Raw genomic sequence first — 24,893 nt, 5'->3', positions numbered from 1 at the left:
GTGCATCAATTCACATTCACGACCTGGTAAACTACACCATAATTAGAGAATATTAAGCATGTACATACATTTTGCATTATATATATAATTTAGATTTGACATTCACATTTTATTGTGTAAAGTTTGTTTGATTTAAAAAAGAAAGGTTTTATTCAACCATCCTGTATTTACTAAAAAGAAAAAAGAGCATAGGCTTAGATGGCCCAAATGTTTAGGGGCATCTACCCTGTGATTAAACTGATTACAAATTTGAATCGTTTGACAGCCCAGATATATATTGTAACCCCAAAAATCGCACTTACATACACTTACAATGACGTAAATTAACATAACCTACAGCACAAAACCTTTTTCTTTTTATTGGATATGATGAGTAAAAGGAGGCAACTGACGTCAGACTGGATTTTATTATTCTTTTTATTATTATGATTCTTTATTGTAAAAACATGTTTGAATCTTGGCCGCCCTTCTTGCTGTAGTGCTGCAGTAACCACTGAAGTATTAGAGTTTCTGTTCCATGTCAGTGAAGAACAGCAGCCGAGCAGAAGACACGATGACGTTTATCAAACATCTGAGATTTTTGACTGCTTTAATTTGATATCTGACAAATAAGAATATGAAAGATGAGGTGGTGTTGAAGTGATCCTGGATCAGGCTGTTTCCATCTGCTGCACCGCCTCCTGTACAACCTCCAGCTTTAAGGGGACGACTTTCTCGGTCAGAATCGCTGTCGTGCCGTGACGGTACCTGTATTTCATTTTCCTAAGAGAAAGAGAGCGAGAGAGGGAGAAAGAATGTATTAATGTTCATGCTGATCCGGATCAGGGCAAGGACTCTTTATGGATATCGCTGAAAAAAATCAGGCATGTTTAGGGAACTGATTTCTGTGATTGTTTGAAATTTGGTGCAGCTCGATTGACTTTCAGTGGACTGCTGGGAATGGGCACAGGTCTGAGTGACTGAAATCCAGAATCTGTCCAGGGAGCAGATCTTGAATAAAGTGGAGCTTGTACCTGTTGTCTTTGTACTCTGACTCCTGGTACGGTCTGATGTAGTCCACTCCTTCTCTGGTGATGACGCAGATGTCGATGTTGTTGCCTGAGCCGAGGTCGTTCATGATGCCCGCGGTGATGGCGTCACGCACCATCTCCTTGGCCTCCTCCAGCTAACAGACACAAATCAATATGGAGAAGAATTCATGTGTTTAATGTAGAGACTTATTTGGAACTGCCATAATATACCAGCAATTATCTAAATACAGATGATAAAAAGTTAATTAAACACTTCTGTGTTTCAGTCTAAATGATGAGGACTAATAAGAACTGTCACACACCTCCAGATCAGGTTTGAACTGATCCTCTAAAATCCCGAGAGCAGCCAGATCACCGGATCCTGCATGAACACAACAGAGCAAATCCAGCTGATGTAGTCAGAGAGTGGATAAGATGCATATCTGCAGCTAATTATAATATATAATGTTGTTTATTATATATAAGAGTTAAACATGAAGATCTCTGACACATATAAAATTCTTGCACTGAACAGTGAGTGTAAAATCTTGCATTTCAGTTTCAAGTGACACATTTGATCAAATAAAGACCTGAGCAGTCGTAGTAAGCACACATGTAAGTGTAAGTTATTCCACACACTCTGCTCCTACTATAACAGTAGTGCACATACTTACAGAAGAGTGTTAAACATACCCATTGCAAGGTAAGGCATCTTATTCACACTCCCATATGGTCCCACTGTGTACAGGTGGTTCCCTGTGCAGTCAACTCCTCCCAGTATAAGATTTGCACCAATTTGGCCGCGATACCTGAGGAGCAGAGCTCAAACATTTGAAAAATGAACTTTAAAGAAAGTCAGAACTTTAAAATCATGTGTAACTTGTTTATACACCCTAAGTTATAAGTATGTGTCCAAGGGAAACACGAACCTGTACAACATATCCTGCAGGATGTTGACGGCCATGACGACACGAGGGTTCCTCCCACTGTTCAGCGAGAAGATGGTGAGGTTGGAGGAGACCAGATCTGTGGTTTTCTCTGTATCTGCTGCTGTGCCTGCTCCACAACAACTACAGAGACAAAGAAGAAATAAAGCTACTGTGAGAGAACAAATGAGGGGGAAGGAAAGGCAAGGTGAGGGGTCATGTCGTTGTCAACAATGGACATGATCCCCAGAGGATGTCTGCAGAATTGGTTTCTGGAGGTTTGATACCTTTCACACATGAACAAAGCTGCAGGAGACAAGTTCACAACAAAACAAAAATCTCTGGAGTGCTCAGGTGAGGGGGGGAGCAGCATCTTCACATGTGTCTTCTAACGAGTACGGCACCGCATTTTCATGATTTTCATGAGATAATTGATTCATCTTTGTTTGTTAATCTGTTGCATGTTATAAATCGACACACCCACTTGCTCACGGTGAATCCTGTGGAGGATCTCCTGCTGTGTTCTCTCGTCCGCTCCTCCAGAGTTTCTGTGGACATGTTACTTGGGGACTGGCTGGAGAAAGTCTGGAGGCTCTCAGACATGCAGCCCCAGCGGGTGTCCAGAGGATCTCTAGTGTTTAGTGCATGTCTGAACGCTGCTATAGAGGGACAGATTTAACTAAAGAGGGAAAACTGCACTCTCATGCTGCATTCTGAGATGTATAGGACTTTGATTTAACTAGAGGAGGCAGTTCATGGCAGAATGCACTGTTCAGTTAAAAATACAAAACATCACAGAATGATTCTAGTGAGTATTTGATGGTGGATTTCTGCTCCGACACTCGTGAAACTTACTATATGTTTGGGGCGATGTAATGGATCTTGGCGCACATCTTGTCGGCCACCACTTCACTGGAGGTCGCTCGTGTGTCTGCTCCCAGTATCACGCCATCCTGCACCAAGACGATCAATATAAGAACTACAAACAGTGCAGGTAAAGTGAATAGAAAGCTGAGTCTACACTGGAAGCCTCTAATTATTGGCCGTTGCCCCCAGACGCTAATTCATCATCAGACGATGGCCGATTGTTTGTTTTGTCCAGGTAGGCAATGTTGAATTGGAGGTCGGATTTTAAAATTTACATCATGAGACTTAACAATTCCATTTTTTTGTAATGTCCATGTTGTGTTATTGATTGATTTTCTAATATTGTCATTTCCTCTTTGTCCACAGTCATGTTTCATCTTTCTGAAAGTTTCTGTCTTTATTCATCTGGATCTGATGCACAACACTGACTCGCTGAAAGGTAAATATATGCTCAGAAAAATATGTGCAAAATCAAATTTACATGTTTTAAGTATCATCATTACATTTGTGTCTATTTATATTTACATCAGTGCAGTTTACTCAATTGAACTTGCCTTGAACACCACCCCTGCGATGGTGGTGCCTGTTTTCAGAGGTTTAGGTGACTGTCCTGCAAGAAGACCCTCGAATGCAGCATTTCTACAGACAGAGATAGATTATGGGTCATCTATGAATATATATTACATTTATAATAAACACATTATCAGTATGTCGTTGATTAAAGGAACGCAGGAAAAAAGTTACTTTCACTTTTGCTCCGGCTGAACTCTCAGAGAAACCCGAGTTTACATGTTATTGTGGTCATCGCGGATTCAATCTGTGGCTCAGAATCATTAGATCAGGATCATACCTCGCTGTGTTGTCGAAATTAAACCCGGCTGCAGGAGTCTCCAGGACATTTGATAGCGCCATAGTGGAAGTGACTGCGGCTCCTCTGCGCGTCTCTCTGCGCCTCGGTGCGTCACGGTGCGTCACGGTGCGCCGGAGGTCGCTGTTCTCACTCGGTGCGTCACCTCTCCGTCCTCTCTTTCGATTTCGGAGATAAAAATGGAGAAACGCTGCACGGACTCACGAATCAAAGGAGTCAGCACAGGGGTGAGAAAATCCGGTGTCCTCTCTATTTCTCTCTCTACTCGTGAAACACGAAATAACCCGTTCAAAACTAAGTTAGTCAGTAACTGAAGTCCGCAGCGAACAGGTGATGCTTCGCCTGAATGGAGACAAAGCGACAGGACAAAGGAGTAAACATTCCAGATGTTGTTGAATGAGTGAATGTTCAGCTTTATATCTGAAAGAGTTTGTTCTTTATGTTTCTACAAAGAAAACTACACTTTCGTTTTTATTGAGGAAAAATCCCCCACGGAACTCCAAGTCCCAGAGTTCATAGCCTTGAGTATCGACATAGGAAATGACGCATGTGATGCTGTGTTTGTGTATTTTTCTTCCTCTGTCATATTTGGCTTCTTGCTGGAGAATCCCCACTCACCGATTCTCTCCCTCTCGTCCCTCAGACCACCATCCTGGCTGCTGTGTTCAATGGAGGGGTCGTGATTGGTTCAGACTCCAGGGCTTCAATGGGAGGGTGAGATAAGATAAGATACCATAAACATCGATATATTTAAATTACAAATAAGTACACATGCACCCAAGGGAATTAAAAATAGAAATATTAACGAGACGTATATAAACCACAGACTGTAAATAAACCACAGATTTTATATAAACCAAAGATTTTATATAAACCACAGGTCATACCATCATTGTCTTGATTGATCTATTTTTATATTTTCTTTATCTCTGTCTGTTTTATTTGTATTATTTTACTCCGAGATGTCATCCTTATAATTTATTTTAACTCTTTTATTCGGCTCCTTTTGATGTATTTGTTTACTTGAAACTTGTTTTAATCTCTGATTTCTGATTTTTAATTAAGCTTTATGAATAAAACTGCTTTGCCTAGTTATGCCCCCCACTGCTGCCAGTCACCAGGTGTTGATCGTGATGCTTTAGCTTCACCTTGGGGAGCTGTCACCACGTCCATCTTCATTTTACACTCTGTGATAGATGTCCTGCCGCTGATGGTGCAGTCACTCTGTGTTTAGACTGTGTTCATTCTCTCCTCTTCAGGGAATTTGTCTCATCTAAGACCATCAACAAGGTGGTTCAGGTTCATGACCAGATCTTCTGCTGCATGTCTGGCTCGCTCGCAGATGCTCAGGCCGTCACCAAGGCTGCCAAATTCCACCTGTCCTTCCACAGGTACCCCACACAAACTCTACAAATACATGTACACATATTGCACACATTATGCCCAAGTGATACATGAACATGTCTGCATACACACAAAGTGGACAAGACCGAGGCTCTATCTTCTGTTGACTGTGTACTGTTAACAATCAGTGAGTCCACGCCAGTCAAACTTTTCTCCACGCGATATTTCAGCTGATCTCTGTTAACAGTTATCTGCACGTGAACCAAGGCACCATGATGTCAACTGTCAGTGATTTCTGTGGAGCTACAACAGACTTTTTAGTTTTGCATTCACATGTGCATTCCAAAAAATCCATACAAAACACAATCGGAAAAAAAGCCTGAAAAGGAATCATTTGTGTCCTTCCCCTGATCTTTGTTGACCCTACTCCACAGCGTCCAGATGGAGACGCCTCCACTGGTGATAGCAGCAGCGTCGGTGCTGAAGGAGCTGTGCTACAATAACAAAGAGGAGCTGCAGGCCGGGTTCATCACAGCAGGCTGGGACAAGAAGGACGGTCCACAGGTCAGTTGAGGATGAGGTGATGGCAGTGCTGAGTCTGTAAAGCCTCTGCTGCATGTAATGGTGTCCTCCTCGGTTCCTCAGGTGTTCGTGGTGTCTCTGGGTGGGATGTTGCTCCGTCAGCCTGTGACCATCGGTGGCTCCGGAAGCACTTACATCTACGGCTACGTCGATGCCAAATACAAACCGAACATGAGCCGAGAAGAATGTCTACAGTTCTCCCTTAATGGTATTATCTTGCTTATGTATTCAAACTCCTTTAGACTACACTGGATCGTTCAAGATGATGATTTAAGGATTTGGAAATAATTTGGTTTGTTTGGACTAAAATGGAAATTAGTTTTTAACACATTCAGCTGTTGTTAGGAGCTGTATAACTGTTCACACTTCCTCTTTAACTGTCCATTTTTGTTGTTGTTCCTGTCCTCCTGCCTCCTCCTCCCTCCCTTTGCTCACACTCTTTCCTCAGCTCTTGCTTTGGCCATGGGCAGAGACAACGTCAGCGGCGGCGTGGCTAACCTGGTGGTGGTCACGGAAAAGGGGGTGGAGCATGTGGTCGTACCCGGTGACAAGCTGCCACAGTTCAACCATGAGTGACCCCCCCATCAAGCTCCTGCTGACATCTTCATTTTGTTTTGTATTGATTTGGATTCAACTCCACAGCTTTATTTCTAAATTGTTATTTTGGACTGGGATATAAAAATCACACACGTGACGTCATAGAAACATTTTTAACAGTGAGTAGGTAACAGCTGTGTAACCTGTTAGTTTAAACAAACTCAAGATCAAACCTCAAATCAAATGAAATTGTTTCCATTTAAATCAATCAGGTTTCTTTTTGCTTTTTATGTTTTGTCTTCATGTAATTGTGACACACAGAAAAATGTAAATTTAAAATAAATAGTTTTCGAAACCTTCCTCTTTCTTTCTTTTTTAGTTGTGTTCCTCAACATAATTTCTTCGATTGTTTTTGTAGCACTTGCCCCAAATTTGAATTTCCTCTCATTATGTTTTAATACAAAATGTTAGCATTTTGTGGCTCTGAAGTTGAGTTAATGACAGTTATACCAAACTTTAAACTTCAATCATCACACAGGATTTTGTTCCAGTGCCACTGATAAAGAATGTCTCAGTTAAAACCTTCATGATCATGTTTTTGAATTAATCGGCAACATAAAATTCCTCAGCAGAGAATGAAAAGTGAAGACATTGCTTGTCAAAAACATGACTTGCTCTTGCATTGTATTAAATGCCTCCTGAAACTATTTCAGTTTTGCAGGACTGTGAAGTGTTCTGTGTGAAATGAGGAACAGTCCTCTCTAAAATGTTTTATTTAACATCTGTTCAACAAAGAACATTTTTGTTCCAACATGTGTTACGTTTGCATCACTGACACTGCACATCGTCATGATCACATAAATCATCCTTTTACTGTATTTAAGACTTTTGTCATACAGAAGGAGGGAAGCGTCTGTGATCCTCATTTGTTGTTACAATCATGATAAGTCTCTTTTTAGAGTTGAATTTAATGACATGCTGCACACACACACACACATACACACACTTGAACACACTCTATATGAATGTCAACCAGCACTGTATACACTTATAATACACTATACCTGATCATTATACACATCGTTTTTTATTTATACTACATACAATTTATTTTGGTAATATATAATTTTTTCTATTGTCTTTATTTATTTCTTGTCTACATCATTCTGACTAACTCCTGCTTTTACAGGTGAATGTCTAAATAACATCGATAAAGTTTAATCTTATCTTAAAAAATGCACTCAACGCGTACGTTCGTTGAATCACACAATAGGGAGAGTTTAACTTTCAATTTCGTTTAGCAGGAAAACATGGAGTCCGGCTGACGCAGAATTTATTCGGTCACAAAAAGCAAGAGAACTGGTGAAAAAACACAATTTTCCAACAAGGAAACGACGTTCAACGGAAGGTTTCTGTTTCCGTCAGGCGTCGCCCTCTCCCTCCTCTCTCCTCGGCTGTCCGGCAGGTAGAGTCGGTGTCGTCGGTACCGGAGTCTCATCAACATGTCGGGAGACACGGGGCCTGGGTGGTTGTCTGAGGAGGTGAAAACCGGAGTAAGTATAAGAGCTGGAACGCCTTGTTACTCCTGTGCCAGATGCGTAAATACGCAGCAGTTCAGAACAGTTCTCCTTCTGTTTGTAGACAACCATCATCGCCATAGAGTTCGATGGAGGAGTCGTGCTGGGGTCTGACTCCCGAGTGTCTGCGGGGTAAGTTAGTGCGTGTGCATGTGTTTGCGTGCACTGTGTCCAGTATAATTCAATGTAAATGTTTTGCTGTTCTCTTGAGCTGTAAACTAAATGATATGAATGTTATTTGCTGAAATACATTAATATTGCTTTTAATATCACATTTATGACAACATTTATATAAATCTACATGTGTGGGTTGAACGCGGCTCATAACACCACCTAGTGTTCAAACCATCTTGGATCTTACAGGAGCCCTAAACTTTACAGTTTGGAACGTCTCTGTTTATTTATACATCACATTTAAACCATCAAATATGACCAAAGGGCTTTACAAACATACATATACACTTCTGGTAATTGACCATGGCACCGGGGTGTCCCACACACAGCCAGAGACAGTTCTGTTGTTTTTCACCATCTTCATTTCTTTAAGCCAAACAAATAAATCCAAACAACTCAACTTAAAGTGGGCAGCTCAGGGGAGCTCAGGAGAGCTCTGTCTCTCTCTGTCTGTCTTTCTCTGTTTGTCTGTCTCTCTCTCTCTCTCTCGGTCTCTGCTCGTGTTTGTCTCTCTCTCTGTCTGTCTCTCTCTGTCTCTCTCTGCTCGTGTCATGTCTCTCTCTCTGTCTCTGCTCCTGTTTGTCTCTCTCTGTCCGTCTTTCTGTGTTTGTCTCTCTCTCTGTCTGTCTCTCTCTGCTCCTGTTTGTCTCTCTCTGTTTGTCTCTCTCTGTCTCTGCTCCGTTTTGTCTCTCTGTCTCAGCCCATTTGCTGCCTTTTTGAATCCAGGAAGAGTTGATTGGTCAACTAGTCTCATCTGTGCCAATCACCTCTCCCTGGTTCACGGGAGCTCTGAGCCTCCTCCATGATCACAACATCCTTTTTAACTTTATATCATTTTGGGGGTTATCATCTACACACACACACTTTACATCCTCTTCCCTCTGTATTCATTCCTCCATCCAGAGACTCAGTGGTGAACAGGGTGATGAACAAACTGTCTCCCCTCCATGACAAGATCTACTGTGCTCTGTCAGGATCGGCAGCAGACGCTCAGACCATTGCAGAGATCGTCAACTACCAGCTGGATGTCCACAGGTACTCAAGTGTAGTCCAGCTGCGACTGGACGAGCCCTCCGGATTCCAGCGACTGAAAAACTAACAAGGAATACAACTTTTTTTGTCTTACTCTCTTTATGGGAGTAAGACAAAAAAATCTGGCAAATAATGTTTTTATGGTTGTATGGCACCAGAGCCAGTCAGTGGCCAGAGGCATTATGATTTCCATCTATCCGTGCAATTCTTGTGAAATTGGTGTCTCAAGAATCTGGCACAAACGTTCACCTGGACTCAAGGATGAATTGATTTGATTTTGGTCGTCAAAGGTCAAAGATACTGTGACCTCTTAAAAACACATAGTTTTGCTGCATGAACCTGTTATCGTAAGAACGATAAATGTGCCACCCGTGTTTATGTAGTCACATATTAAATGATTCGATTTCAGAGGTCAAAGGTCACAGGGACCTCATATGAGTCTGGGCAAAATGTAGAGTGAAACTGCAGTGGTCAGGCCATCAACCACTGTGCCTTCTGCTCCTGTCAGTATTGAGATAGGTGACGAGCCCCAGGTTTGCTCAGCTGCCACTCTGGTGCGGAACGTCTCGTACAAGTACAAGGAGGAGCTGTCAGCACATCTGATCGTGGCCGGCTGGGACAGACAAGATGGAGGACAGGTGAGTCAAGCACAAGTAGTTGACTGTAGAGGACAGGAAATATCACTGGGAAAGATGTAACACAAGTGTTTCCTTCTGGTCCGGTGACCTTTGACCTCTCCCAGGTGTTCGCCACCCTCAACGGTCTCCTGACGAGGCAGCCATTTGCAATTGGAGGCTCTGGCAGCTTTTACGTGTACGGGTATGTTGATGCGGAATATCGCCGGGGAATGAAAAGAGAGGAGTGCCAACAGTTTGTTGTCAACAGTAAGTATTTATTTTTTTCCCTAACTAGTGAGAGGAGCAATTATTCTCTTCTTTCATCTTGTATTAAATATTTTGTCTCATAAAAACAATTTTAGTTCAGTGTCCTCACCTGTTTCACCTCAAGATGGAAGACGTGACATCTCCTCAAAAGTGAAGCCCCTGGTGGATGGCTGCAGTATAGGTCATAAACTCTGTCTCCTCCATGTGAGCAGAAGGGACATAGATCAAACTAATTAAAATCAATGTACATGTCAATTAAATACTGTTTTATGTGGTTCTTATCACTCTGATGTTGTTTCAAGTGTTCATGTCTCTGATAAGTTTGCTTTTAATTAGTTTGATGATATAAAAATGAGATGAAACTGGATGATTGACAGCCAAGACTCGTGATGGGTTGTGTATCAGCGAAGCTTCACCATCACTAATGCACAGACTCCACGTTTGGATATTTTTGCATCATTATTGGATAGTGGGACCACGTTGAGACACGTTGTCCATTTTTATATAAAGTCTTTGGTCTCTTACATTCTCCTTCTCTCTCCCTCTATTTCTCTCTCTCTCTCTTTTCTCTCTTAGCTCTCTCTTTGGCAATGGGCCGTGACGGCTCCAGCGGCGGCGTGGCCTTCATAGTCACCATCGATGAACAAGGCACGGAGGAGAAGGTCATTCTAGGAAATGACTTGCCGACCTTCTTCGATCAGTGATCCACATATTGAGTTGTAGACCTGAAAAGATGTGGTCACTGGTCCTAGCTGAAATCTGATGGGCCCGTCCCGTCAGTCGTCTTTTTTCAAATAAACTGGTCACTCACTATAAAATTAATTTGACAATTTGTTCAGAATTTGTTTATACCTTTTATTTTGAAGTACACAATGTGCTTGAACAAGGAAAGATTTCCAAAAAATAGTAAATTCATTGATGTGAAATCGTTGCTCAGATCTATAGAGCTGACAGTTACAAGATGTTAATTAAATGTTCACCTACTGAATCTACTGTGCACAGATATTATACATAATTGGCCCCTGTGTTTTAACTGTGGCCCCTTTATGGCCCCTGATTTGGAAAAATGGACATTGGTAAAAGTCTTAAATATACTTCACATGTGATTTATATCATACTGTAATCTCAATATGTCCCACACATGTATTTAATGTCAAATAAACAATCCGGGTTATAAGATGGACTTTTTCATTTCTTTGTGAGATGTTTAATGTGCTAAAGGAGAAAACTGTCAGAGACACCAGGAAGTTTTCATCCAGGATGGATAAGGAAGTGATCAGTTAAGTGAAGGAAGAAAATGACACAGCATGTGGATGTGGGCCACTTCAGGCAATATTGCAGCACTTCTCTTTGTGGTCTGCACAAATGGATGTGAGCCTGAAGTTGCCCACTTGCAAAATAGCAAATATGTCCCCAAAAAAAAGGTTTACCGGTTTGGCAAACATGCAGCGAGCTGTAATCTGGATGTGAACCAACAGTAGTTTGTGGCGAATATGACTCAAATAACACAAAACAAATTCAGGCTTTGGCCCCGGTTTACATGCGGTATTGCTATGGCTTATTTTGACCAAAGTGCCATTCCTCGCCATATGGTGTGCTATGTGATGGATATGTGACAAATCCATTACTTTTCAATGGTTGATACGTGAGAATATTCGTTTTAATAATCCGGAGCTCTCCAACTCGAGGTTTTAGTTTTGCACTGTGCAGTTTGGGTTTAAGAGAAACCCCCTTCCCTTGCCAGCAAGTGAAACTGAAAGTGGATGACAACAAAAACATAGTTTACGCAGCAGAGCAGGTCACACGAGGATAACTGCAGCTGGACGAATGGCAGGAAAAACGTTTCCACGCATTCACAAAGCGGCTGCTTTGATAGCGGCCGTGTGCGTCGACCTGTCTTTGCTTTACGCGTCAGGACTCGTGGTGACTCTCAGCGTCTCCTCGCATCTGGCGCGTCTCTGGGTCTGTGCGGCTCTTCGGTGCTCGGCTCTGACGGTCCTGTCCTTGCTCGCCCTCGGGGACCTCAAGCCGTTGCTGCTGCGTGTTATAGCGGCGTACTGTCTGCTCCCCGCGGTGTTTGAGACCGGCTCAGCGGCGCTGTACCATGAGGAGGGCCAGTGTGGGAGACGGGCGGATGCGCGCTGCTGCTGGCTGCTGTGCGCCGCCGCCTCCATGGCTGCTGCGCTGTTCTGGGAGATCACCTTCCCGGACACCGACCAGGCGGCCGCCGGTAAAGAGACGAAGCAGAAGGCCCGGGTTCTGTTCGTGAGAGTGCTGCGGCTGTACAGACCCGACTACCTCCTGCTGCTGGGAGGGTCTGTGTTCCTGTCGCTGGCTGTTGTCTGTAAGTGCACAGAGGGCGAAGGCAAAGGGCCTAGAGAGGATAATAAGTATGGTGCATATGAATATTGTAGGATAATATGTTTCCAGAAACAATTTGTCTAAGATATTCTGATTTGAATATAATTGATTGTCTTTAATGTTGTTTGTAGACCCCATGAAGAGTTGATGCTAATGGGGATCATATAAAATCAATAGGCGGAACAATTTATATCGTCGATATTGATATATCAATAAGAAAAATCTGCTATGATGAACACACAGTGGAAACTATTGTTAAAAACTCACATATTGAACCGTAAATCTGTCAGAGCTCAACCAAACCCTAAACCATCAGACAGGCACTAAATATTCACCAGGGCCCTGGGGTTCTTCAGCGACCCTAACCTGTTGTCTGTGCGTCTGTCTGATTTTACTCTCAGGTGAGATGTTCATTCCGTTCTACACTGGAAGAGTCATCGACATCTTGGGGGGTCAGTACCAGCTGAGTGAATTCAGATCAGCTCTCCTCTTCATGGGCCTGTACTCTTTGGGAAGGTAAGAGTCAGTGATTTCCCTCCAGACACCAGCATGTGTCTGTGGCTCACGTCTCACTGACTGTCTTTTATCTACCAGCTCGGTCAGTGCAGGCTGCAGAGGGGGTCTTCTGCTTTGTGCCATCAGCGCCTTCACATGCAGAGTGAAAGTCAAACTGTTTGGGGCTTTGACCAAACAGGAAATTGGATTCTTCGAGACCATTAAGTCAGGTACGACTCCTGTGACTTGCACTTTACACTGTATGAATAAGTGAGATGAGGGACAGAAGAAGTATAAAGTAAATAAAGGAGGGACTTTTCAGGACAAACAAAGAATGGCAACTAATGGCACTTGGTAGAGGTAATATCTCCATCAAGGCCTCATTGTCCTTATATGTGATATCTTAATATGTCAGAATTCTTTCAACAAGATCCATGAAATATTCTCTGGGAAACTAGTGATATTGAAACATATTCCAGGAACTTCCCATTTATCCATATCTGCTCAAAATGTAAAATTTCCTTCATGGAAGTAGTTTGAACCGTTTTTTTGTGATCCTGCTAACTAACAAACAAATGGAGATGAAAACATGACGGAACAGGACGAGACAGAATTTCATTTCTATTAATTTTCTGTGTAGGTGAAATCACACATAGGTTATCGAAGGACACCGAACTGATGGGAAGAACCGTGTGTTTGAACGTCAACGTGCTGCTCAGGACGCTCATCAAGACGCTGGGCATGATCTCCCTGATGATGAATCTGTCATGGAAGCTCACGTTCCTGGTGCTGATGGAGACGCCCGTCACCGGCCTCATTCAGAACATCTACGACACACATTACCAGGTGAGAGTAGCTTGATGACAAGTGATGAGACAACGCTGAGAACTGAAGAGCTCCTTGTGTGTGAGACATTATTTTTAATCATTATCGAATAATCTTATGTTTTCCTCCGTCCTCAGAGGTTGACCCTAGCCATGCAGAGCTCGATGGCGTCGGCAAACGAAGCAGTGACGGAGGTGGTGTACAGTATCCGTGTGGCGCGGAGCTTCAATGCAGAAAAACATGAGGCCCGACGCTATGGTGTCCGTTTGAGGGACATTCAAGTCCTCAGGAACCGGCGGGACATTGTCCGTGCAGTTTACCTGCTCGTGCGGAGGGTGAGAAGTTTGAGTGAGTTTTTGAGTGTTGAGCCCATCATTCCAAACGACCTTATCTAACTGTGTGTGTATGTGTGTGTGTGTGTGTGTGTGTGTGTGTGTGTGTGTGTGTGTGTGTGTGTGTGTGTGTCTGTGTGTGTGTCTCCTCACAGTTGACAGGGTTGGCCATGCAGGTCCTAATGTTGTACTACGGCAGGTTGTTCATCCAGAGCGGACAGATGACCACTGGGAACCTGCTCTCCTTCATCCTCTACCAGTCAAACCTTGGAGACAGCATCAGGGTATCCCATCATGCATTGTGGATAGTTGTCAGTCAGGGCTGGTGTTTGATAGAGCTTTGAGCAGGAGAAAGATCAATATGGCTCACAGCCTAAAATACATATATTCATTGTAGCAACTGTGACTTCATCCTCTTAACGTGTTTCACCCATGCACTGAACTGTCCGAGTCAGCTGCTCTGGACAATCTCAGGAGTTTTTCTGCCCCCCCCCCCCCCCCCCCAGTAAAATGTCTGTAAAGTGTCTGTGTGAGCTCATGTGAGAATCCATCAGGAGAATTCACATGTTGTTTCTGTAACGAGTCGGACACAAGACAGAAATAATACAAATATAAAAAAGAGGTGCTGCAGAATATTGGGTGATTCGAGAACTTTTGGTGATAAGAATCTACGCCAGTGCTGATGTGCTTAAAAACACAGGATTTCAGAACTAGTTATATGTCATGTCCTGCCTCCTGCTGCTCTACAGGCTCCACCCCTCGCCTGAATGTCTCCCACATTTTCCGGTTGTGGTGAACGAGTCTGACTTAGACAATCTCCTGCTGCTTCTTAATGTGTGAAACCCAGAGTCTAGAGAAGGACATTGTCAGGAGTTCATGTGTGAAAACAGCTGAAATGATCCCAGCCCTGTCCTGTGACCTCTTTCCTCCAGACACTTGCCTACATCGCCGGTGACATGCTGAACTCGGTGGGGGCCGCGGGGAAGGTGTTTGATTATCTGGACAGAAAACCTCAGGTCAGCACAGATGGAAAACTCAAACCCGATCGACTGATGGGACACGTCAGCTTCAATCGTCTGAGCTTCGCTTATCCTGGAAAACCCAACAAAACAGTGCTGCAGGTGAGGTTTCTCCACGCCAGGCAGACGGGGTAGATCCTCTGGTTCTTAGACAGCTCATGAAATAAAAAAAATGACCCTTTGAAAACCGACAATGATAAAGAAAAGGTCATTATTTCTAAAACTTGGACACATATCAAAGACAGAAACTCAACTTCAACCAAGTTCAGTGGGACAAATTCAGAGTTTCTCCATGTGTCCTCAGGCTAAGTGTCAATGTTTTAGTCATACAACCACTGCTGTGTTCTCGGTTCAGGACTTTTCTTTGGAGCTGAAGCCGGGTCAGATGACGGCGCTGGTGGGTCCATCGGGAGAGGGAAAAAGCACCTGTGTCAGTCTGCTGGAGCGATTCTACGAGCTGCAGGATGGAGAAATCCTATTGGACAACAAGCCACTGAAATCCTACGACCACCGTTACCTGCATGAGAAGGTTGTGTTTCATTATTTGAAGAAATTAGCAGAGCTCAGAAATTCCAGTACTTCCAACTCACTTTTAAGTGTTGAGACCATCAAACATCAGATGAAGCTAGAATGTGGCTCAGTAAATCACGTACCTCTGCCAACAGCCAGATTTTGCCTTGAATTCAATCAAGCTGCACCAACTAACACACACAAATTATGCTTAAGCAGTGAAAATGTCAACGAACATCTGATCTTGTAATTTTTATCTGGATCTGCACAAAAATGTATTTGGTTCTTTCTTGGCCCATGTTCCATCCTCCTGCCAAGTTTCATGAAAATACGTTGAGTAGTTTTTGTGTAATCATGCTCGCTAACTAACTAACAAGATAAAATCACCTTTAACCCCTTAAAAACAAGTCAAATCCAGAAAATTATGTCCTCCGAGAGTTCAATTATATCTGTTACTGTGTAAGAATAATTAAATGGATCGTTTTTGTTCCCATTCATGTTATTGATTCAGTCAAGCTGATGAAAGTGTGTTTCACAGGTCGCAGTAGTGAGCCAGGACCCTGTGCTCTTCTCTGGCTCCATTAGAGACAACATCGCCTACGGGCTCGCTGGCTGCTCATTGGATGAGATCCAGGAGGCGGCGTGCCAAGCCAACGCCCATGACTTCATCAAGCTGCTGGCGAAAGGCTACGACACAGGTAATCTGTTGTTCCTGCCCCTCAGGCTGTTTCTCACCAACAGCACTGGCACAAAGACCTGCTTTGGATTTTAGAATCAGGTTGTTTGATTGAAGACAATGTGAGGAATGTGGAGAGCAAGATTTTCATTATAGATTTCTATCTTTTTATTATTTTGAAGATTATTTAAAAGAACATTAAAGGAGACATGTGTCAATTTTAATAAGTGTTATATCGTGAGGAGCTTTACATTCTCAGATTTTCAGAAAACATGTCTTTTCTCATACTTTCTATTGCTGCAGCTCCTCTTTTCAGCCTCTGTCTGAAACACTTCCTCTTGAGTTAACATCAAAACATCATGTCTTTCTGTATCTTTTTTTTGTCTGGTATTTGGAATTAATTTTCAATACCAATCAGTTTTCTTTTTATATTATTGTTTCTCAGAGGTGGGTGAAGGCGGTGGCCAGTTATCCAAGAGCGAGAAGCAGCGGATCGCTGTAGCTCGAGCTCTGGTCAGAAAGCCACAGGTCCTGATTCTGGACGAGATAACCAGCTCCCTGGACACTGACAATCAAAACAAGGTAAAGTTTCTCACAACAGCAACACGAAGTCTGTAAGTTTGGTTCAGTTCTGATGAGCATGAAGTTAGTAAGAAGGAGATTTTTCATAAATATATGGAAAATAATTATACATTAATATAAATAGAACATTTCAAATTCATATCTCAAAGCTCAAGAAGAATCCAACCAGTCAGGTTGCAGTGTCACATAATGTCTATAGCGACTTAAAATTAATTTACCAAAAGGTATTTTATCATAATAAGTTAATGAGTTTTGTGATGTCAGATTGACCTTTGACATTTGACCATCAGTTCATCTTGAGTCCAAGTGAACGAACTGAACCTAGATTTACTGAAACTCCCTCCAGGCGTTCCTGATGTATCACGTCCACAGGAGTAGGACTGAACTGAGGTCACAGTGACCTTTAACCTTTGACCAGCAAGTTTTAATCTTTAATTAATTCTCAGAGAAAATGGTGACCACCTGATTTTTGCGTGTAAACCTTTGAATCTCCGCTCATCGTCTTTGTGTGATCCTTGCTACTGAATCAGACTCCGTGTATTTGTCATCACACACAGGTTCTGCAGGCCCTGACAGAAGGTCCCAACCAGACCAAGCTGGTGATCGCTCACAAGCTGGAGACGGTGAAGAGGGCAGATCAGATCGCTGTGATCGGTGGAGGCAAAGTGGAGGAGCAAGGGACTCATCAACAGCTGATGGACCTGAAGGGGAGATACTACCAGCTGGTGGAGAGGCACTTCGCTGAGGGAAACTCCACACGGGCTGAAAATGGGTTGACTGACTGACTGATACGTCGCGGGAAACAAAAAATACAACAACTAAAACGTCATATCCCACTTACCCCTATTCTGGTGAAGCACTTGGTCTATACAATTTACTGAGCCCCTGTATTTAACCAGGCTCCCCCTCAAACACATCTTTAGGCCAAACCAGGAAGGAGGACGGATGCAGAAGAAGCAGTAACTCAAAGACAAAGAAAACTGAATGCATACAAAATCAATACAACTGAGGACAAAACTGTGTAAACTAAATGTGTGCGCTTTGTTCAGAATACAATGTGGTGTCGAACCTGCAGCAGAATGTGCACAAGTTTGACAGCAGCAGCAGTTAACCTGAGAAAAGTCTCTGATTACAAGTTCACTTTCTGGAAATTGTTTTGTATAAATATAAATTTGCTTTCATTCAGAGGTTTTATGTATTTAATTTAGAAACACGCCTCCACAACTCTGTTAGTTCTAGTACTCTTTATTTTGCAGACTGTTGAAATAACATCAGGCACCATTAAGTTATTAGATTTATTCAAAAGATATTATATATATATAAGCTGTATGATTTTTTCCGGTTCATTGCCTTGTATTTGTTAAATGAGAATAAAGATTTGACATGAAGACGCACAATCTTCATTTATGATCAGAGTGGCCAAAGGTTGTTTTTTATTTCAGTCCTAAATAAAATATTGATGAACAGGATCAGATTTAATCATTGTCAGAGATGCAACATGCATCATGGGCTAAGAAAGAAATTATAAAATATGGGTGCAGATCCTGACCAAGGGGCAGATTAATTTTTTAACACATTTTCACCAATATCCCAGAGAAGAATTCATGTATCTTGAGCAGGCACATTTTGGCAGTTAGTAAAATTTGTTTAATTGAATTTAAGGGGACTGTTGGTGGATAGAAATGCACTTAACTGAGTGTCCTTCTAGTTCCATGGGAGATTGGTAGAAATGTTAAAAAAGAAAAGGACAGTGTCTCCGAATGTTAAAGTTGTAAATGATTTCAAATTTTACGTGTTCTTTCTCTGACCCATGTTACATCATCGCAACAAGAATCGTGAAAATCCATTCTGTGGTTTTTGTGTTTTCCTGCTGAGAATCCAGCCGCAGTGAAAACTTGACCTCCCTATGTTGCAGATAATACAAAAACAGATACTACAGGATGAATTCAATAAGACCAGACATGGTCAGAAGAAAGTTATTCTACTGGTAAGTTGTCTCAGGCTTTTGCTTGTTTTTGTGTCTCTATTCTTCTGACTGAGCATTGAAGGTGGAGTCTGTGTTTTATTGTTGGAGCTGACCTGGAAAGTACCTGACAACCAGCACTGTGCTTTATTTCCTGGCTTTTTGGAGAGCTGCCTGGTGATCATGCATCATAAAACCAAAGTCTATCTGCAGCTCGATGTCAAAACACCAACTTCCTCTTTCAACAGTTGTCGCCATTTTGTCTCAACCTCTGTTCATCGACAAAATGGTGGCAAAACGTACGTGGCGCAGATGTTTGAATCTCCAGAAAGTGTCTCTCTCTTAATGCTACTGCACCGGACTGTGTCTAAGGGTGCTTGTAAAAAACATTGGAGTGAGATACTTAGACCCAAACTGCAGGAGGGAACAGCAGGATTCACACATAACATTTCTGCATGGCCAAGAGTATTTCTGTTATTGAATAAAAGTTTCTTAACTTAACTTATTTTCATTTTGTAACGTTGATTCAAACTTTGCATTGTCCTCTATTACTGTTGGCGCTTCTTAAAACTCCCTGTGTGAACTGAAAACCAGAGACCCAAGGTTCAGTAATCGTGTGCCACCTGCAGGAAGAGGAGAGTTCGGCATTGAACTCAACATTGCGTCCATCTTAGACTAAGCCAAAACACAAAATGTCCGACAGCGTGCCCGCGAAATGTGGCATATTAAAACAACTAAAGGAGGATCCATTGAACCCGTGGCGGTAATTATCACCACGATCTGACAGAACCGGTTCTGCACCGGGTCGCCTCACCAAACAGCCGAGCTGGAAAGTCCCTTCTCTCTTTGTTCATTTTACTTTCGGTCTCTTCTGTTGAGTCGCAGCCAAACCACAGCCAAGCCCCAGGTCATGTGACTGAAAACATTCTGATTTGACTTTTCAGCAGTTGCTATGTTTAAGATGATTAAAAAATCATCTATTGAATGGGCTTTAAAGCTTTCCAGTGTTTTCATCCACTCAAAGTGCTTAACAGTACAAGTCTAGTGCACATTCATGCAGTGCACCAGCAGCTCTAACATGCTGATTATATGTAATTATGCTCTGATCCATCTTAATATACATATATCATATTTCTGTCTGATCCTATTTTTTAGGCCCAAAGTCAAGATACAAAACAATTCTTTTTTCAGCTGTGGCAATTTCAACAACCCTGAATTGTGTTAAATTGACATCAGGCAGGTTCTGTCTACACACACACACACACAAACACACCCACACACACGCACATACAGTTGTGTCTCCATGACTTCAGAGAATATGACATTGACTTACCTTTTACCTTAATGTAAACCTTATACTAACTCTAAAACTTTTCTCCATCTTAGATGAATGATTTAAACATTTTGTGGACTTTCTTTTTGTCCCCACAAGGAAGGAAAGTCCCTGTAATGTGGGTGTGTAAACCGGTTCAAGTCCAGTCAACAGGAGTAATACCTTGACAACACGCACACAAACAATTTATAATGTTATATTTTCTGTCACTAAAACCCCTTGAATGAATGAATATATATCGATCATGTTTGTTCTCAGAAGCTTCACAATGAAAACAAGTCACTTGACAGATCAGCTTCCCTCTATCATGATCATAGCTTCTCTTCTCCTCTCTAAACCAAAAGTGACACACAAACAGATTCAGCATCAAGCACAACAGAAATGGAAGCGATGGATTCGTCTCATTTAGTTTGACAGATGTTTGATAAATTGATGAATGCAATGAAATAGACCTGGAAGAAAGTTGCATTATGATCTCTGACAAAAGTGTTTTTGATGACCCCTGTGATATTATTTTGAATATATTGCTTTATCTGATACATCTCCTCTGTACAGTAACGTTTTCATCCGTCTCAAAGTCAGGTAAACTCCCAAACTTATCATGTGAATCACCGAACTTCCCCTGGGCGTGTGACACATGCAACACCAAATATAGCAACTGTTTTTATAAGATTTCTCTTGAGGTATTAAGCAATATATAAACTCCAAAATATATGGTTCAAACACACAACACATGATGATTTGAGGGAGGTCACAAAACAGATCTGCTGTCTGTTTTTTGAGTTCAGAGAACAAAATCAAGTAAATAGAAACTGATCTTCATTCTGTCATTCTGTAAAAAAGCTGCACCCAGAGATAACGACTTTAAGGAAGAGTAAAAGCACCCCGCTTGGTTGTGTTTGGCACTTTTACAAACAGTCATGTGATTTCCTGGAAGCAGCCAGCCTGGCGAATTGGCAGAAGTTCAGATAGCGACAAAGGATTAAAATCCATTGCTCTTGAGCGACATCTAGTGAGAACTACAGCACAGGGATGGTGAAGGGAGGGAAACTCCATTGGCAGGTGTCAACAAGTGACAGATGTGAAGTAATATCAGGTTCCCAGAATAATTTACACTTGTGTTTAAGTAGTGGTATGTCATATTTAACATATTAAAGACATTTAGATGATTTAGCATATTTTATATAAGTTGACCACATCCGTATGCTATCTGAGTTATATAACGTAATAACGTAAAGTAATTTCAGTTTTTTTTATTTCTGCATATAATCCCTAATCTTAATCTGTTCCATCTGGATAGCTGCTCTTTCCTTAAATTAGGACTAATCCCCCCACACAAGATCATCCTTCATTAAAAAAATGTCCCATGATAAGGTATCAGATCATCTTCTTCTGTGAAGGAGAATTTGTCACAATCTCCTGAATCCTGTTCAACAGCTGGGACGTCCACAGTTATTGAACATGGCTCATATTAGTATTTCTGTTTCTTGCAGCCATGGACACACAATGGACTGAAAACTGTCAACCTTGGAGCTAGGACTCTAAACAACGTTTCAAGGCCCAGTGGAAACCCTGAGTGGGTTGAGAAGCAGCTTGGTTATGAAGCAGTATTTTCAGTTTTGTGCTTCTGCTTAGGTTTTGTGTTCCAGTAGCTGTTGTGATGCATCTGATCATGTATCTGAATGTGTATCTGGACTCAAACTGAAGCAGGAGCAGACACGGTGACAAGGAGCTGGACTCCACCAGTTAATCAGGGTTTATATTTGACTGCTTGAGTCACTGGATACTTCTCGTTTGTCACAACATGGAGAAAGTGATTGAGTCTCAGTGGACAGTCACTGTCACCGCTTCATCATTGAGAGGTTGGGAGGGGGACATTGTAATGAAAATCACGAGGAAGAGCAACAGCGCACCATGTGCTTGTTTCAGGCACCTTCACCATTAAAGCCAGGAGATCATGTGATTTCCCCTAAACTCCACCTAGAGAACCAGCAACTGTCAACTGCCTGCCATGAGTGTTGGCAGAAGAGCTTAATGATAGATCCTGAGTGCCCCCAAGTGGAATGAAATAGGTATTGATATAAAAACATTTAAGATTGTGAAACTCATCCATCAGTTATTTATACTGATTTTACTTTGCGGGTCACAGGACCGGATGACATTGGTGTGAGAGGCAGTGTACACCCTGACCAGGTCCTCAGCTCATCAATGGGCCGACACATGGTGACATATTTCGAGTCTCCAGTTAACCTTCATGCCATTGGACTGTGATAGGAACCCTGAGAAAATCCATGAAGACTCTGGGAGAACAGGCAAACTCCACACAGAAAGGCCCCTGACCTCTGGGATTCAAACCTTCTTTCTGTGACCCAGAGCATACAGCTGTGGGCCACTTCAGGCAATAATGGCACCTCTGGACTTCCTGTTGCCCAAAGGATGTGATAGGTAAGTGGTCGAGTGGTCGTCCTCCAATCTGAAGGTCGGCAGTTCGATCCCCAGTCTGATCTATCTGCATGCCGAAGTGTCCTTGGGCAAGATGCTGAACCCCGAATGGCCCCCCATAGAAAGTGATCCGAATAGATGCACTGTATGAATGTGTGTGTGAATGGGTGAATGTAAAACTGTACTGTAAAGCGCTTTGAGTGGTCATCAAGACTAGAAAGGCACTATATAAATACAAACCATTTACCATTTAACTTTTTGTGTGCAAAATTTCTTATATTAAGAGAGTCAGCGACATATGCATGCTAGAGATTCGTTTTACTGGATTAGCATGATATCTAATTTCATATCAGTCTCCAATATTTCAAGCTTCAGGCCCTACTTCACATTGTTATTATTATTATTGCTGTTGTTGTTGTTATTGTTGTTGTTGTTGTAACTGTTAATAAATGTACAGGACTTTTCAAAACAGCTGTTAAAAAGTACAAAGACAACAAGGTAAAAGTTTAGGTTTAACGTTTAATTTAGTTGCTCTGGGTTACACAACCAACACCCCAACCCAAATCTAATTTGGTTTGTCGTCCATTTTAACTCGGTGGCCACTAGATGGCGACATAGCATAATACCGTGCATTTCTATAACGTGAAATGCAGTGACCCCTAGTGTCCAGTAGAAGGCACATGGATTTAAACAGTAACAGACTGACTGTCAGATTTGATTCAACCTGCTGCTGAACATGAGGATTAGTTGTTTTTCTTGTTGACTTCCCTGTAACTTCTAATCTTAATCTATACCTTCTGGTTAGATGCTCTTTCCTCAAATTAGGATTTATCTCCCCCACACAGGATCCTCCTACATTAAAAGAAAATATAATTCCCGTGAAGTCAGTTAAATCCTGATCAACAGCTGTGACGTGCACGTGGCTCATATTTAGTGTTAAAGACATTCCTCCTGATTAGAAAATGTTACACATTTGTTTTGCTTCAACATTAGTACAGTGATACAATATCAATTTCTTTTATATAAATAATTCTCATAAACGCAAATCAGAATTTAATTGCGCATACAAAAAGAAACTTGCATACATTTTTGTGGGCATAAAGGTTGCGTTTGATTTCAGACATTGTGTGCAAAATAAAGTAAGTATTAAGAGAGTCAGAGACATATGCTGCCAAAGAGATTAGTTTCACAGGATTAGCAAGGTAATCTCATTTCAGATCAGTCATCTTCTTTGCTGATTTTATTTGTTTATTTGTATTTCCAGCATCAGGGCCCTACATCACAACATTAATAATAACAATATTACTACTACTACTACTCCTATTACTACTACTACTAATCATAATAATAATAATAAACATTGTGCAGCACTTTTCAAACACCTGTTACTAAGTACTTCACAATGAGAACAAACAAAACAAGACAACAAACCATCAAAGGAAACAAGCAAAATAATAACATTTACAATCAAAGACAGCAAATGATTTAAGACATTATTTAAGGTTAACGGAAGGTCAGGTGAAGCCATTTGCTAAAAGTGCGTCTTGAGAACTGATTTAAAAGTAACATTAGTGACACTTTGAATTTGCAGGGTTAATTTTCTCTTTCTTTCTTACTCCAGAGAAAGTCAGTCTCTATTCAGAGGAAGTAATTCACCGCTCTGCCTTCTCCCTTCTCTGAGAGTATAATGAAGTGTCCCCGCTCAGGTTCACACATTTACAGCTCATTTTGCATGACTACATAATTTGCTGTCGTCCTGGATTTGGAGTAAGGATGTGGTCTGAGTTAAATCATGTAAATTTAAATGTTGTGTTTTCATAAGGGGACTATGGACCCTGGAGATGTGTCCTCTATCATGCCCTTTTAGTTTGAAATGATATAGGCAATAATAAAACATGCAACTAGATAGATATAGATAGATAGATTACTTTATTCATCCCCGAAGGGAAATTAAGTCGTCATAGCAGCCGGTACATTTGAATACAATAAAATAGAATAAAATATAAAATATAAAATATAAAATATAAAATATAAAATATAAAATATAAAATATAAAATATAAAATATTGCGGTAGAAAGAATAAAAACAGAAACACAAGATAAATAGGTATATAAGGTGCAATGGCAGATGATGGTAATAGTACTGATGCTATGATGGTGTCGTTGGACCATTCATGCCACAAGTGCACTCATGATGCAGTAGAAGCCACAAAAATACACAGAGCTGCTGTAAATGAAAGCTATTTAAGTAAAAGAGGTCATTTTTATTTGGAAATGTGTATTTTCTTGGCAGAAAACGATATTTGCAGCATCACCACAGGTCAACCGAAAAAGGTAGAGTTGTGTCTTTGAATACAGGCTTCGAAAAGCAAACAATAACACATTGGGATGCAAGTAGAAATAGCTCTTGGCTAGCTAAAGAAGCTAGTGACAAACAATGTGACTGAATCCAACACATCTCTACTGAACAACTTACGCTTGCAATTGACAACTTTTCAGAGAGAATGTGGCGTTCAAGAGACGACAGCACTGCAGCACAGGAAACTTTCATACA

The 24,893-nt window shown here is 41.6% G+C and overlaps 4 protein-coding genes across 4 annotated transcripts; 3 read left to right on the top strand and 1 right to left on the bottom strand.

Moving 5' to 3' along the window:
• Nucleotides 1–399: 399 nt before the first annotated feature.
• Nucleotides 400–3,803, bottom strand: psmb13a (proteasome 20S subunit beta 13a). The gene is made up of 8 exons (XM_062409320.1): nucleotides 3,654–3,803; nucleotides 3,358–3,442; nucleotides 2,792–2,889; nucleotides 1,940–2,080; nucleotides 1,704–1,819; nucleotides 1,334–1,392; nucleotides 1,014–1,165; nucleotides 400–762 (listed from the first exon to the last, which is right to left on the bottom strand). The coding sequence occupies exons 1-8, from the start codon at nucleotides 3,713–3,715 to the stop codon at nucleotides 651–653; spliced, it is 825 nt and encodes a 274-aa protein (XP_062265304.1). The 5' UTR covers nucleotides 3,716–3,803; the 3' UTR covers nucleotides 400–650.
• psmb12 (proteasome 20S subunit beta 12) lies at nucleotides 3,772–6,493 on the top strand. Its single transcript, XM_062409323.1, has 6 exons — nucleotides 3,772–3,898; nucleotides 4,315–4,385; nucleotides 4,931–5,062; nucleotides 5,450–5,579; nucleotides 5,661–5,805; nucleotides 6,046–6,493. The coding sequence occupies exons 1-6, from the start codon at nucleotides 3,851–3,853 to the stop codon at nucleotides 6,171–6,173; spliced, it is 654 nt and encodes a 217-aa protein (XP_062265307.1). The 5' UTR covers nucleotides 3,772–3,850; the 3' UTR covers nucleotides 6,174–6,493.
• A 926-nt stretch (nucleotides 6,494–7,419) lies between these two features.
• On the top strand, nucleotides 7,420–10,978 carry psmb9a (proteasome 20S subunit beta 9a). Its single transcript, XM_062409324.1, has 6 exons — nucleotides 7,420–7,687; nucleotides 7,776–7,843; nucleotides 8,789–8,920; nucleotides 9,426–9,555; nucleotides 9,660–9,801; nucleotides 10,378–10,978. Exons 1-6 carry the CDS (start codon nucleotides 7,637–7,639, stop codon nucleotides 10,503–10,505), a joined length of 651 nt encoding a protein of 216 aa, XP_062265308.1. The 5' UTR covers nucleotides 7,420–7,636; the 3' UTR covers nucleotides 10,506–10,978.
• Nucleotides 10,979–11,573: 595 nt separating this feature from the next.
• tap2a (transporter associated with antigen processing, subunit type a) lies at nucleotides 11,574–18,014 on the top strand. The gene is made up of 11 exons (XM_062409291.1): nucleotides 11,574–12,145; nucleotides 12,564–12,678; nucleotides 12,757–12,887; nucleotides 13,298–13,503; nucleotides 13,620–13,817; nucleotides 13,970–14,098; nucleotides 14,747–14,935; nucleotides 15,189–15,362; nucleotides 15,882–16,041; nucleotides 16,465–16,601; nucleotides 17,159–18,014. Exons 1-11 carry the CDS (start codon nucleotides 11,629–11,631, stop codon nucleotides 17,384–17,386), a joined length of 2,184 nt encoding a protein of 727 aa, XP_062265275.1. The 5' UTR covers nucleotides 11,574–11,628; the 3' UTR covers nucleotides 17,387–18,014.
• The last annotated feature ends 6,879 nt before the right edge of the window (nucleotides 18,015–24,893 follow it).

This window comes from Platichthys flesus, chromosome 17 (genome assembly GCF_949316205.1).
Source record: "Platichthys flesus chromosome 17, fPlaFle2.1, whole genome shotgun sequence".
Taxonomy (NCBI): domain Eukaryota; kingdom Metazoa; phylum Chordata; class Actinopteri; order Pleuronectiformes; family Pleuronectidae; genus Platichthys; species Platichthys flesus.
This window is presented reverse-complemented; position numbering and strand designations above follow the sequence as displayed.